The sequence below is a fragment of the Scophthalmus maximus genome, chromosome 8 (genome assembly GCF_022379125.1).
Source record: "Scophthalmus maximus strain ysfricsl-2021 chromosome 8, ASM2237912v1, whole genome shotgun sequence".
In the NCBI taxonomy this organism is placed as follows: Eukaryota; Metazoa; Chordata; class Actinopteri; order Pleuronectiformes; family Scophthalmidae; genus Scophthalmus; species Scophthalmus maximus.
In genome coordinates this window covers 12,718,651-12,734,191 of record NC_061522.1, presented here as the reverse complement: position 1 = coordinate 12,734,191, position 15,541 = coordinate 12,718,651, and the positions used below count along the sequence as shown (strand labels likewise).

At 45.3% G+C, this 15,541-nt stretch overlaps 1 protein-coding gene across 9 annotated transcripts in view; it reads left to right on the top strand.

Annotated features, from left to right (window-relative positions):
- The window catches only part of LOC118312525 (RNA binding protein fox-1 homolog 2), a 34,640-nt gene that overhangs the window by 1,886 nt on the left and 17,213 nt on the right, over positions 1–15,541 (top strand). For 8 of the 9 annotated variants that reach the window (XR_004794242.2, XR_004794243.2, XR_004794241.2 and 5 more), the window contains exon 2: positions 6,476–6,526. Coding sequence is in view for 6 of the 9 variants with exons in the window: in XM_035637185.2 (XP_035493078.1) it covers positions 6,476–6,526 (51 nt within the window). In the remaining 3 variants the exon portion in view is untranslated. Of the gene's footprint in view, positions 1–6,475; positions 6,527–9,359; positions 9,562–15,541 lie in introns of those variants that run through there. The other variant, XM_035637188.2, reaches the window with a different exon arrangement.

Below are 15,541 nucleotides of genomic sequence, written 5' to 3'. Positions count from 1 at the left end.
CCCAACACTGCAGGAAAGGCCACCACAGTTCACAGCTGGAGATTGACTGTACATGCTGTAAATTCTGTAGGGAGCATTGCATTCATTGCGACCCATGGTGGGTTGTTACTGGGCCGCTACATCGTAGCTTCCACATTGCACCCCGGGCATTTACTCCGGTTGTGAGTAGCAGCAGTAATTTGTTGCAGTCCAATTTGTATCAACTCAGGACCACAGTGTTGACTAGGTTGTTACAATGCAGCTGACGCATCCTGTCGCTTCACAACTGACACACACTGACATGAAAACAAACTTGACCTTTTGATATGCAAAAAAACAACAACAACCCCTCCAACATGTGGCATGATGCGGTGGACAACATTTGGTTTTGAACGGAAAAAGATGTCAGTGTTTGCTTGTGTGATCTTTTTGGAGTTGAAGACAAGCATGCAATCATCCAAATCCGAACAACATTGATTCTTAGACCCCTGCTTTTAGTACCGCTGTGTTTGGAATAAGATAATAATTCTGCATTTAACCTCTTTTGACCTGTTTCTTTTAAATGTCACTGAAAGCAATTTGCCATTTTATTTTCACCCCCGCTGATTCCCGAGCTGTCCAATAATTCCTGATAACGCACCGGAGAAGGAAACGCGGATGCTCGGGACATCATTATAGTGTATTATGAAGGGTGAAGCACTCCCTTTTAGAGATAGAAAGCTTTCTCTCTGCTATGGAAGCAGCAGTAATGGAGGTAAAGTGGCCTGTTTTGCTCCTGTATGGAAAAACTAAATGGATGGGTTTACATCGCCGTGCTGTCTGTGTGGGTTGACGGTATTATTAGTAAATCTATGGTGTTGACAGACAGGCTTAGGGACGTAATGCACTTTAAAACAGATGTGAGAGGACGACTGTGTGTGTTTGTGTGGGAGAGAGAATCACAGATCAATAGCTTCAGCACCTAAAATGTATTGAACGTCAGCTGGCTGGAAAGTCCGGATATGAGAGTGGGAGAGATGCCCCCTCCCCCTCCCTCCCTCCCTGCCTCTCAGTTGGTGCAGGAACAGATTTGCCCTATCACTAGCAGCAAAGAGGCTTTGTTTCCAGCTAATGGGATAACATCTCATACTGGAGGGGGCATTATAACCACACTGATCTCTGAGATCCTTATCTGAGACAGTGAATATATACAACACACGAGCTCATACATGAACGCACATGATCCAGGTGAAGATTAGAATGTAGTAGAATGTAGAATGTAAAGTCTGTAGCGCTACAATGATTAGACAATTAATTATTAGTAAGTGGTCAAAAGAATAGAGGGGGAAAAAAACGGCAATTATTTTTATTATTAACTAATTGTTGATTTGTAATTTTTCAAGCAAAATTGCCAAAAGATTCTCAAATGAATTGATTATTAGCATATTAATTTGCAGTGATTTTATCACTGTAAATTTCTTTAGGTTTTGGACGGTTGGTTGGACAAACAAGACACCGTGGACTTTATAGATATTTATTCTCTATTTTCTGATTTTTTTTTCTAAATTATTAATCAATGAAATAATCTGAAAATTAATCAATAATGAAAGTAATCTTTGGTGGCTATCCATACTGGGTGTCAGTTTAAGTTTGACCGTTTTCCACAACTCGTCGTTTGTACCTCACACTGTAATAAATCTGATCCAAGTGTGTGTATATAAAAAAACACTGTGGTGTGTTTTTATTCTTCCCGTCCTGGTGCCATCATTAATATTCTGCAAGCAAATTTGACTGTGACGTCCAATTTTCTTGCTTTTTAATGCACTTAGCTTTTCAACGAATTTCTATAAAAATGCACACACAAGCACTTCTGTAAAGCTAATCCTCAGAGGAGGGTGAAGGATGGAAAGTATTACAGAAAATCATTCCCTGGCTTTCGTGAAGCACCGCGTCTCACTTCCTCCATCTTTTCCATCCCCGATTTAAAGAAGAAAACAATAACATACATTGCCGACTTCACGGCAGGAGTTGAACTCTGACCTACAATTCAAGCCAACACAATGGGGTGTGGTTGTGGCAAAGAGCAATCCATTTGAGCCGCTGCAGCCTTATAATGGGATCTTTCCCATTTGGCCGTTGACCCTGCTGTTTTCCTCATTAGCTGGTAGGGTGTGATGTCATCACATTGCGGGGGTGGAAAGCGCTGTCAAGTCAGATTTGCAAAGTTTTAGCAGAGCAGCAATGCATGTGTAAGTCAGTGCAGCGTGCAGTACATGACTGAACGCTCTGCTAACACGGGCAAATAAAGCTAGTGGAAGAAGAAAAAAAAAAAAAGAAGCTGGGTGCCTTCAACAGAACAAGATCAAATGTTCACCACTGCTCATAGAAATGAGATGCTGACCTGGTGCTGACACCGTGTTCATCCAATATTTTGAATGTCTATGAAGCTATCTGCTGAACAAGCCAACAACGTGAGTGTTCACAAAAAAAAAATCCCACGTCTATTTTGCATTCCTTTGCAGCACCGGTAAAGTCCTGCGTTTTTGAGCACAACAGGAGACTCATAACAGCACCCTGCGTCTCCAGCCCCGGTCAGATTTTGGTAAATGTTGGGAGCAGGTTGTCGGCTTCAATATCCATCCGGCGTGCTGCTGAGCGGCCCATGTTTTGTTGTCACTCTGCGTAGGAACCGGGACTCTCTCTAACCTAATAAGGTCTTGCCTGCGGTGACAGCACTGAGGACAAATGACTTGACTAGGACATTAATGTAGGTGGATCACCCCTCTGTACTTTCATCTCAGGCCCGGCTCTGAGAGAGAATGGAAACGTCAAGAAAAGAAAAATGTGCTCTTGCTGCGAGTTCAGAATATTTATTTTGTTTAGAACTCCTGTTTTTCTGTGATAAATCGCCTGAATTATGTTTAAGGGGACCAACAGATACAAGTCAGTATGGTTCTGTTGCCAGGTATTAAAATCCGTCTCGGGTGATCCCGTCATTCGGTCCTCACTTTCGCTCTAGATGCAGATAGACACACGGTTCTGTTCACAAAGACCAAATGATGACAAATGATGACAGAATATGACAGACAGGTCCGTGCCTGCGTGCGTGCGTGCGTGCGTGTGTGTGTGTGTGTGTGTGTGGGGGGCTCTACAATGAAATATTTTACTAATTTCAAATAACAAAATTTTAAATTAAATCCATTTTGCAGTCCGTGTTAATATTGTGGAGGGCTGCCACAAATAAATCAATATATTGATATATTGGGGAAACATTTTTGGTTCATTATGAAAATGTAATGAGTCAGCGAATGCGAACTGAGTAGGCGGTACTTTCCTGTGGCCCAGGACACATTAAAGACTGTAGCCACACACAGACCACGTCCAATTACAGTTGACTTATTTGTTGCCCTTATAGTATTACTTATTTTGATTAATATATTAATTCATGTCTGATTAGCGACCACACGTTTATCTCAGCATTTGTTTGTTTTATTTCTGATTGTTATTTTTATAAATATACAACACATCAGTATGTCAGTATATTGGATCGGTATACATACTTTTTGCCGGATGTGCTGAAGAATAATAATAATACATTAAAACAATGGCAATATAAATAAGGGCATGACAATTTGAACAGATAAATCTTGTTTATTTAGCTCATCATTTCGTTTATTTTCCTTTGTCTTTTATGATTACAGGACAAGCTGAGAAAAATGTGGCCTGTAACATGCAATGGGGATTTTTCCAAAAATTTCTTAGACTGAAACAATGAATTACATAATTTTTATGGGAAATTAATCAATAATGAAAAAAATCATTAGTTGCAGACATAAACCCATTTAAGATACAGTGGCAGTCTGTTCACAGTTGCATTGTTCTTCCTGCAGACTCGATTGTTTTCAGTGCCCTGAACACTCTACTGTAGTATGGTTCAACTGAATGATTTAATGTATCCCTGCTAAAAAAAACAAATCCAGGCACCAGCGTTGGTGCCCAAAGTCCTGCATCAGTCTCTAGTTTCAGCTGAATGATGTTTTGGAGTAATAATATTCAGAGTAATCACGATGGCCAATTATGCTGCACGGTAAATAATTACAAGCAAATGCAAATTCCCTCCTATCAGATCTGAAATAAATTGGGGGATGAAATCACAGTTTTATCACGTGCAGATCCGGGAAGTATCAGTTTGATTATGTGACACAATTGCTGGCCGATGCTGCTGTGTGATTATGTTATGTAAGAACTGCCGACTGCAGCCTGCGTCTCCCTGAAAACACACGTGTAGGTTTACTTTGGGAAGTTGAAGGGATGTGAGGAAAATTGAGGGAAAATAAACCTCACTCGGTCTTGGCCGCATGTCTTAGAGGCTTAGCACATAAGTGCTCTGCGGATGAAATGGATTCACATCCTCGTGAGTGTATGGAGTGCCCCTGCTTTGCTGTTAGGTGGGATGACTCTCAGAGCAGTGAAATGTGGTTCCTGTTCTTGTCCTCCTCAGAAGAGCAGCAGTCCCAGAACACGATGGGAATAGATAGGAATACGTCTTTTTGACCAAATTAGACAACACACCTAGACACACACACACACACACACACACACACACACACACACACACACACACACACACACACACACACACACACACACACACACACACACACCTACACCTGCCACAACCTGTAGTTATGAGCGAGGACTCCGCTGGGCTCATGTGTAGAAGGGATCACAGTTGCCTGAAGATGGTGTGAAGGAGGAACTCGGAGGTGTCCGAGCTTCTCATCCTTTGCTTTTTCTCGCCCGTCCGAGCTCATCTCTCCTCCCCCTCCTCCCCTCTTCGCCATCTGTTGACTTCGAGTCATTTTGTTACTTTCTCCCGATTGCTCAACCCGGTCTTCCCCAGCAGTTTGTTGTCTGTTGTTTCAGTCACCCTGTCCTCAGAAAGACACCGCCATCACCACCCACACACAGGAATCCGCTGCTTCATTTGTCACGGACAAATAAATTGCCCCAAAAAAGAAGGGGTTGAAACATGACTCTAACTTTAATAAGTAGGAGGAATTTGTCTTGTTTTTCATGCTCTCTGCAAGTGACTGTGGTTCTGATGCACGCTCATCTCGAGCAGCCCTCCCTCTCTCATTCCTCCCAGTTCCTTAAGGAAATTAAGCACATGACTCCGCTCATGTATGAGTCATTGTCTCTGCTCCCTCCATCTCATTTTGTGTTTCTTTTCTTTGCTGTCCATTTCCCGTTGTATTTCCAGCTCTGGTTCCCTCGCCAGTCTCTCAATCAGATGAATTCCAGATGTTCCTCCTTCACTTTGACACTCTACACTGCCCTACTAAATCTGTATTTCTTGCCTAATTTTTAGTTCTTTAGTTTTGTTTGGATCTTCCTCCTTCTCCATACCTTCAGTTCCTTGCATCTAGAGTTAGGTCGTAAAATAAGGTTTATACTTTATTCATGTTATTCAGGCCTCTAAGACGCGATTCATTATTTAGAGCTTCTACCTCCCAAAGTCAGTTCACTAAGTACATTTTTGGCTGCGAGATAGACACACAACAAATGGATTTTTCAATCACGAGGACGCTTCCTTCTCCTCGCTCCCCGGCCAGGTCTCTTGCATTTGGAAACGTTGTGCTCAGTTTTGGTGAAATAGCCCCATGGGGTGCAGAGTTAGATGGCTACAGTATTAATCAGGCAAACTCAAGCTGCGAAGCGTACAGAGCAAAGTGTTCCCCCTAGGGACAGAGCAGACGAGGGACATTGGTTCCAGATGAAAGGAAGATCAGGGAGAAGGACAGGGAGAAGAGGGAGGAGCTGAGTTGTTTTCTAATCTAGTGATATGAAGCCCGAGACAGGCAAATCTGTTTTCCCCTTCAAAGTGTGCTGTAATAGCTGTGAAAAGCTCCTTTTTAATGGAATACATTAGCATAAAAGCCGGAACACAGCATACTGAGTATAAATAAAGTGAGTTACAAACTATTTTAGGGACCGGGGACATGATTTATGTTTTAATATCTGGCTCCAAACAAAACGAGTGTGTTTTTTTTTTCTGCATCTTGTTTAACTGTAATTACTCACCAGCTGTTTGATGTATCCATCTCCGAGTCTACGCAGCCAGAACATTGAGAGGAATGCGTCGGAGATTGCATCAGGGCTCACAATGCCATTTCACACCAGTGGGCTTCATTCTCACTGACACTCCTGACCTATTTATGATTTAAGAGCCGGGGTGAGACACTTGTTCTTTCTGCCCGTCTTTCATCTCCTGCTCGCATGATCCCACTCGCCCCCGTTATCGCGCCTTTACAAGCAGACAAAAGATCCGCTGGGTGGAAAACTCCAGAGGAGATGGCAGGAGTGTGTCACACTGGAGTTAATTTGATTGGGAGTCGGCAAGACCAGAACTGCAGAGTCAAATATAGAGACACCACTCACTGGGAATAAAGATTGAGTAAATAAAGGAAGCAACAATCCTGAGTACAAGATACTGACCATGTATCCTCTCTTTCAGAATAACGACCCTTTGACCCTTGGTTACCATGGCTACCCGTCTCATAGTCAGGTAAGGACACCTTCTCTACACACAAAATTGTACAAATTCATATTTATTGATATCCTGCCATCCAATCCTCTGCTTCTGTCCTCTCTGTATACAGTGTATGTATATATATATAAAGCATTAAGGTGGCTCAGTGAATCTCTCTAAACCACAAGGTGGGGGTGTAGATTATAATTTGTTAGTCGTGTAGAAGAAGACAATCCTCCACACCCTTCACTCTTCCAGTCAAACCCTCCCACTGCCTTTATTTCTTGAGTCAACAATCGGCAATATTAGTAATCATCATCGTTTCAGCTCGAAAGAAAATATAAATTTTTCTTTTAGCAAAATTAACATAAACATGCAAATATCCTTGCTCTTCTGCCCACAAACACAAATGCACATCAAAAAAAAGAACAAAGAAACCAAACAGAACCGGTATTACATGGTGTGTGTGTGTGTGTGTGTGTGTGTGTGTGTGTGTGTGTGTGTGTGTGTGTGTGTGTGTGTGTGTGTGTGTGTGTGTGTGTGTGTGTGTGTGTGTGTGTGTGTGTGTGTGTGTGTGTGTGTGTGTGTGTGTGTGTGTGTGTGTGCGGCGTGCGTGCGTGCGTGCGATTGCAGGCTACAATCTGTTTACTCTTGTTTGTATTAGCCTGCTGATTGTGTTATTGGACTGTTCAGTTTATGTGGTTAATCCTTAGATCATCCTCCGTTCATCCACTCATCCTCTCATGCTCTGCCCATAATCCCCTCATCCCTTACTCTCCGTGACGCCCAACAACCTCTGGCTGCTTATCTGCACTCCATCGGCCCTGGGCCTTCACTCGTACACTCTACATTTGCTTGAGGATGAGGGTTGTTTTTTTCCCCTTGACTGTCCTGTTCCATAGCCAACTAGACAGTTTTTTTATTTCACTATAAGATGATGCAGCGTTGAACGGTTTCCTTCCCTAATGATAAGGTTTCAAAGAACAATCATAGTGTGACTTGTGTGAACAACTCTTGTCGGGATGGAAAGAAGTCAGTCGAGGGACTCCTTCAGGGTCTCACAAGTGTGAACTGGCTTCTGACCAGGTGAAAAAAAAAGGGCAGGGGAGGAGGAAGAAAACAATGCCGGGCAGCGTTTGCTCCCACAACACCAAGGTGCTAATCTGTCAACAGCAGTGTGAGAATGATGTGATCGAAGGCTCCTGAAAGGAAAAGCCTGGAGAGCAGCAGGAGCCTGATGTATGAGGAAAGAGCTGGAACTTTGCTGGAATTATCTGTCGGTTGAAGTGATGTTTTCATATACAGGAAAAGCATCCGGTAATGGTTTTATTCAAACATGGCAGGACGTACAGGGACAGAGCCAAGAGCTCGTGGTGGTGCCGCGGAGGAACATCAGTAAATTGGCAAATAAATGAATTCTTCTGGATTACAGGCTCACAGGCTTCATCAGTGATAAATGTTCAAACTTGTTTTACTGTTGAAGCCTGTTTTAAATACCAGCGTGATCATGAAGGAACCTAACACCGCTTTTCATCTTAATAAATGTTTTCCATCTATTTCATCATTTATTAGACAGAATATAAAATTCTACTGCATATTTTCAGGCACCCATGCATAATTAAAAATGATGATAGGCCGCAACTGTTATTCAGTTGCCGTTTGCTCACGAGTGCGATGTTACGCATTGGGCTGGATATTTATACTTTAATTATAAAAAAATATAATATTTAATTATATTATAATTTTTTACATAATTAGGAAAAATACATGAAGACAATTATTTATGGACTGATAAAAAACGTACAGCCCTCTTGTAAATAGTCTAATTTACAATGGAATATATTTTGGTTTACAAAAATCATTTTATATTCTGCATAAGAAATTATTATTAAGTGAGACATTTATTTCAACATTGCGTCTGCTGTAGCCTTAGCTGCTGCAAAGTTCTTTATTTGATCCACCAACTGCTTGATAACTCTGTTTATCTGTGGTTTGGTGCTGGGCAGGTCTGTGTTTACGGAGTGTATCTGTACTTGTTTTGTGCTGGAAGCAGCTGCTGACTGCTGCCACTGTGAAGTTGGACGCTACAAAACCAAAACGATGAGCTGAAAGATGCTAAAATACTTCATAAAGCTGAGGGGAGCTGACTTGTGCAGCGATTAGAATTATCATTTTATTTCGACAGTTTATTATAATTTGATTCAGACCTGAGCTGTGTTGGAAGTGTTTTCACCAGGTCGGTCGCAGGGATGTTTGTTGCAGACTGGCACAGAAAAGGACTCGTATGCTTATTTAAACATGAGACAAAGATGTAAAAATTGCCAGCACATTTACGTAAGATGGTGCACATCTGAAAGTGGCGAGCGAGGGAGAAGGAAAGTCTTCCTTTCCTTTCCCAGCGGTGCCAGCAGCCCCAGTTAAATCACCTACATGGAGAAAGAGAACAGAAGGAGAGAGAGAGAGAGAGAGAGAGAGAGAGTGGGGGGAGGGACTGCGACACGAGAGAGAGGCAGGAGGGAGGGGAAAGTTTGCAGGTGTGACAGAGGCAGAGAGGTAGGAGGGGGGAGGCGTCAGGCTATCTGGGTGAGAGAGGAGGGAGCCTGGAGAAGAGACAGAAGAGATGAGCAGGCAAGGGCACAGCAGCAAAGCAGAAGGCTGGGGGTAGAGGAAAAAGCAAGGAGCGAGTGGGAGAGGGAAAGAAAAGAGTGTGTGGGAGACAAAATAGACAGAGAGAGAGAGGGAGAGCAGGAAAGAAAAGAAAGAAAGCAAGCAAGTAAGCAAGCGAGGGAGAGTGACAGGGACAGAGGCCAGCAGAGGAGGAGGAAGGGGGGGGGGGGCGGGGGGATGTGGCGGGGGGGTTGGCAGGGCAGACAGAGCGAGCGGGGGCAGAGAGAGGGAGATTTTGAATCTGTGAGACAGACAAGAGAGACTGAGCTGGTGAGGTGACACAGCCGAGGAGAGGGAGCGTAAGCGAGGCAGCGTGATAAGAGGAAAGGAGAGAGGAGCGACGACAGTTGGGAGTTGTTGCACAGAGTACGATGATGGGACTGTACTATCCTTCCCTGTTGTCGGTGAGTGTTTATCCTGATATCTTTTCATATCCTCCCGCTGTGTATGCGTCCGCTGCATCTCTCCGGGGCTCCACTGTACAAGGAGCGGCATCAGAGCGGACAGCACACTGTCATTGGGCATGAAATGTTAATTACAGACTAACAGATGAGGACTCTACTTGACCCCTTACTAGAGCGGTCCGGTCAGGGCATTTCAGACTCCTGTCAGGACTCGGCGGCACAGTTGCTGCAAGGTATATCAACAGTGGAACTCGTGTAGTCGGCGCAGATGACGGCAGGATACAGGCCGGAGGTTTTATCGCCACAGTCGAGAAATTCGCCATGGTGAAATGCGCGAGTGGCGATGTATTATTGTACGCCGTTGTTGTGGCATCTGTGCTCCTGCCCCGAGCTGGAAGCGCACGCAATCTGAACATCAAGAGCTGTTACTGGCAGAAACTGTGCTCTGCCATGTATTATGTATGCTCTGGAGAATCTTTATGTGAATATATATATAGGATGGCGTGTTAGTCTGTACAGCTGGGTGGAGCAGCCTAGTGTGTTGCGCCTGCAATAAACTCTTTTAGATCTTTCTGAGGCAAAAGAGTGGAAAGAGTGAAGGAACAGGGGGGAGGAGAGGTAAGTAAAAAGACTTTTGTCTTTATTGCCCCTGCAGCTGTCGCTGTACATCGTTCAAGCCTGTGAGCGAAAGGGACAGGTGTCCGCAGAACAGTTGTTTCTGTCTCTTTTTTTTTTTTACTTTCTTCTCTCTCTCTCTCTCTCTCTCTCTCTCTCTCTCTTTCTTTTTCTTCCTCCCTTCTGAATCTCCGCTATTCAACTAACAACACCTCCTCACTGTAATTTTGTGTCGCACATTTCACAAACACACAGAAGCTCAAGCACACAGTGGGCTGCAAAGTTGGTGCACGAAGTGTCTCGTTCATATCATTACATTTCATTTAGTGTGAGTCAGGGTGTGTGTGTGTGTGTGTGTGTGTGTGTGTGTGTGTGTGTGTGTGTGTGTGTGTGTGTGTGTGTGTGTGTGTGTGTGTGTGTGTGTGTGTGTGTGTGTGTGTGTGTGTGTGTGTGTGTGTGTGTGTGTGTGTGTGTGTGTGTGTGTGTGTGTGTGTGTGTGTGTGTGCGCGTGCGTGCGTGCGTGCGTGTGTGTGTGCGCACTTCTCGTGTCAGCTGTACCTTGGATTCCTGCTTTCTTTACTGTTTGACCTCTTTTCTCCCTCCTCTTGCTCTCCCTGGGGCCGTGGCAGCTGTTATCTCAATGTTTTCCTTTAAGAGACCGTGCAAGAGAGGGGGATGGGTTGGAAAAGAGAGAGAGATAGAATTGGAGAAGGAGAATAGAAAATTGATTTATTTATTTAGGTGACTGGACACTCTCGGTCAGTTGCCAGGGAAGCCCGCGGACCAAGAAGCTGAGGTCACGCAGACAGGGGGACGCATGAGTTGAAAGAGATGGGGAGCAACGTTGAGACGTGACAATGTTTTAGGTCTGGAGGGAGATAGTTTGCTCAGTGACGCAATTTCAGACTGTAAAGCTGACTTTGCAGTTTTGCATGTCTGTGTAAGGGTTTGCAGTCGGCTCGTGGCAGGGGTTATTTATTAGTCGTTTCTTTTAGACTGTTACTTTCTGCTAACATTTTTGGCCTGTGCAGGAGAGAGTTGGACGAGCAGATCGGGACTGAAATATTTTCTGAAGCCCCACCTAGGCGTGCGCCCTGAGGCAAGGGAGAGACGCCTACCTGCTGCAAAACTATACACACTGCCACGCTTGCAAAAAACTGTAAACGGATCGTGAGGATTCACCCACCCCAACCAATCTCCTCCCCCTCCCAAATCTTGTTATTGATTCTTTTGCAGGGTTAACAATAATGGCCGTTAAATGATCCCAGTGAGCCGTGTTGCCGTGGCAACTCGCATGAGTCATTCATTTTGTACAGATTGTTAGATGGTTCGAGGCGTGAGGAAAACGTCGATGGGAGAGCCATGAGAGGTAAACACCTTTTGCACTCTGCCTAAAAAAAAAAAAAAGGGATAGTTTTGAAAAACTTGGAGCTGCCATATTCGTTATGCCTCCGTAGCAGCTATTTACATTTCTACTAGCTCTGAAAGCTCTCGCTGTGAGGCATCTGCATGGCTTTCAAAAGAACCTGCCTTTGAAATAGATAGGGATTGCCCTCGCTGACTCTTTGGTGCTGCGGTTGACAGTGACAACACTGTCCACCGGCTTGAAATACACTGGGCAAACGGACCATTATTGAAGAGCCCTTCCTGAGCACTAAACAAGACAAACTTGTTTCATGGTCATAACTAATGTATTGAAAGAGGCGTGTCCATTTTGTGTAAATACGTGTCTGCCTGTGAGTTTGTGTGCTCACCTGCATGTGTTTGTCTGGGGGTGGCCTACACGCTTCTAATGAGGAGTAAATGTGGACAAATAATGTCATCATCTTTTGTCTCGGGGTGTTTATTTTTCATTAAATTCTGCAGTGGGCCTGAACTGACCATTGATGCAGCCAGTGAGAAGATGACAGGAGCAGTCAGTGATCATGTGTGAGCTACAGGCCTGTGCATGTGTGTGTTCCTGCATAAATGTACAGTAAGGTGAAGGGGTGTCTCCCAGACGTGGCTTGTGCAGAAGGGGAATCATATGTGACACCCTACAAGGAAAAGGATGGGGGGGTTGTTGGGAGGGGTTTGTTTGACAAGCAGACATGTTACCCTATAAGGAGATGGAGATGAGTGTGGGAGGAGGAGCCCGGGCACCACTGATAACCCGTTGCTATGAGGAAAATTGGCTTGATTGACATGTGTGGGGGCGGGACGTATGCGAGGGTCCCGTCTGGATTTTATGAAGCGTAAAGAAGTGAAGCACACAGCAGAGAGAGTGGGAGGATAGGGAGAACAGCAGCAAGAGGAGCGGAGAGGAAGAGCAAGAGGGGGGAGGAGGAAGAGTGATGGAGGAGGAAGAGGGGCTGACGCAGGATGGAATAATTTAACAAGAGGGTGTCTCCTGGCTCATCGGTATGCCGCAGACGCGCCGTAAACGATTCTCCAGCTGTTTGCAGCTTGGGTAACACCAGCACAGAGTCAAGAGCCAGGATCTGAGCGGAACACACCCCCCCCCCCACAGTTAATATGATTATTGAGGTAAAATATGAGCCCCTGCGAACAGTATGAATCACATTTTCCATCGTCAAGTTTGTTGAATTAGGCTATAGACTAATGGCTCAAGGCCCGAGAAAGTAAGATCCTGAAATGTCATTATTCATGTGAAATGACCCAGTGCTGCCCTAGTTAGCTCTTAGCCATGTTCCTCTCCTCTCCTCTCCCCTCCTCTCTCCTTTCCTCCTCTCCTGATCCTCTCCTCTCCTCTCCCCTCGGCTCCTCTCCTCTCCTCTCTCCTCCTCTCCTCCTCTACTCTCCCCTCGGCTCCTCTCCTCTCCTCTCTCCTCCTCTCCTCCTCTACTCTCCCCTCGTCTCCCCTCGTCTCCTCCTCTTCCCTCGTCTCCTCCTCTCTCCTCCTCTCCTCTCCTCTCCCCTCTTCTCCTCCTCTCCCTTCCCCTCCTGATCCTCTCCTCTCCTCTCCCCTCGGCTCCTCTCCTCTCCCCTCGGCTCCTCTCCTCTCCTCCTCTACTCTCCCCTCGTCTCCCCTCGTCTCCCCTCGTCTCCTCTTCTCCCCTCGTCTCCTCCTCCTCTCCCCTCGTCTCCTCCTCCTCTCCCCTCGTCTCCTCCTCTTCCCTCGTCTCCTCCTCTCTCCTCCTCTCCTCTCCTCTCCCCTCTTCTCCTCCTCTCCCTTCCTCTCCTGATCCTCTCCTCTACTCTCCCCTCGTCTCCCCTCGTCTCCTCCTCTCTCCTCCTCTCCCCTCGTCTCCTCTCAACTCCTGTCCCCTCCGCTCCCCTCCCCTCTTCTCCTCCTCTCTCCTCCCCTCGTCTCCCCTCCCCTCTTCTCCTCCTCTCTCCTCCCCTCGTCTCCCCTCCCCTCTTCTCCTCCTCTCTCCTCCCCTCCCCTCCCCTCCCCTCCCCTCCCCTCCCCTCCTCTCCTCTGCGTCTCCTCATAGTGAGAGTGCTGCAGACTAACACATTTTATAACATGCCCTCCTCAGACACACTTGCCGCTGCTAACTGACCCGAAAGTAAGCCAGATACAGCTACAGCTACTGCTCTGAGTCACTGACTTTGCCCGGCCAACGCATACACTTACACAACCCTTAATGCCTTAACGCCAGGGGAGTGTATTCACAAAAACACACACACGCTGACATGCACACGACATGTACACAAACAAAACGAACACACATATATGCGGTTTGCGTGTAGGGCAACACTTCTCGTCACATTCCCTCTCTCTCTGTCTTTCCGTTCTTCCTTTTTTTTAATCTTATGTGAATTTATCCGGTGGACGCTTTCGTCCCGATGCCACTTGCAGTCAGAAAAAGGCCTACAACTCCGGAGCAGAAGAAAAAAAAAAGCAGCGCACACTATTTTTGTAGATACCTAGCTGTTGACACAGTGCACCAGGTAGAGAGAGTAGTTGAGAAGCGGCTAAAACGAATCTCCTCTGAAAAGGCCAATCGTCGAACACAAATACAAGTTGTTTTTTGGCTTGTATCCCCGCTTCTATTTTGGTCTTCGCAAAAGGAGCAGCAGCAGCCGGGGTTGTCCATTCGCCTGCTAGGCTGTAGTCTGCTTCAGTGTGTGAGCAACAACAATGAGGAGGATGCTGCGATGTGACAGAAATACGATTTGGTTTGTGGTATATAGACTTGAGATAATGATATAGGAACATTGCAGCCGAAATCGAGACAAAAAACGGGTTCCCAAGTGTGCAGCATTAAAATCCAAGTCACTATCATTCTGTCTGAGTTGCATCACAACTTGTCAAATCCAAGACTGACTCATCTGCAGTCGAGTGAGCCGTGTCATGAGTCATGAATGCTGGGACTGGAGTACGACAACAGCCGAGCCACGCTGAACATCTGAATGCAGAGTAGGAGGGTAGTTTCCCAACTAATGTGATAGAAGGTAGAATTCCGTGCTTTCAGGGCAGTGCTGTGGGATGAATGCTAATGGCAGCATGCGGGTAATAAAAATGTGTGTGCGCTAAATAGTCTGCAACAAACTCGTGGGCGGCCCAACAAAACAACAGACAGGTCAGCTTTGCCATTTATACAGACTTACTGCTACCAAGGCTTTTTTAAAAAAAAAATACTTTTTGAAGGCTGTTTGAAACTTTTCCTCTCTGCAGAAATGTTTCCGGTGAATTGCCCCCTTCTCCTTTTCCCATTTCACCAATTGACCAGTGCTCAGCGATCTACTTTCCCTTTTTTCCCTCTTGACCCAGGAAGCAGGTCCAGTTTCTCCAGTTTGTCATCCAGGTCAGCTCCGCCTCCTACCTGCTGACCCAGACCGACTTGCTCCACCCGCTATCGTTTACACCTCCTAAGACGCAGTAGCCCCAGGATGCACCAACGTTATCTAGTGCATCATTTAGTGCGTTATGTATTTTGTATTTCTCCCTTTTCTGTCTGAATTGAGCAAACTTAATGAATTCAGGATGTCTCGTCTTGAGGATTGCAGCACGTTCACATTATTACCATCAGTGATTTTTTTTTCTCACAAAAACAAAGAGAAACATCTTCACATATTTAACATTTTCTGCTCTAATTTTGAACTTTTGTTAATACGCCAGGGAGTCAAATTATAGCTACTATTAACAGAAAAGAAATTGAAAAGTAATGTTTGGAAAGACATGCAGCTGGGATCCACCTAGAAATCAGTATTTGTTCAATACACACTATTCTGCTTCAAGGAAAATTAAGTTCTTGATGCTGAACACCTCGGGAAGGACCGATCTTTTGCAGACCTTGGTGTCTATTTTTGTACATATTGGTATCCTATAAGCAAAACCCCCACAAATCATAATAATGGCTGCATAACAGTCTGTGCAAATAATGAGCAAACTAGGGTAAGAGGTGTTAGTGCTGCT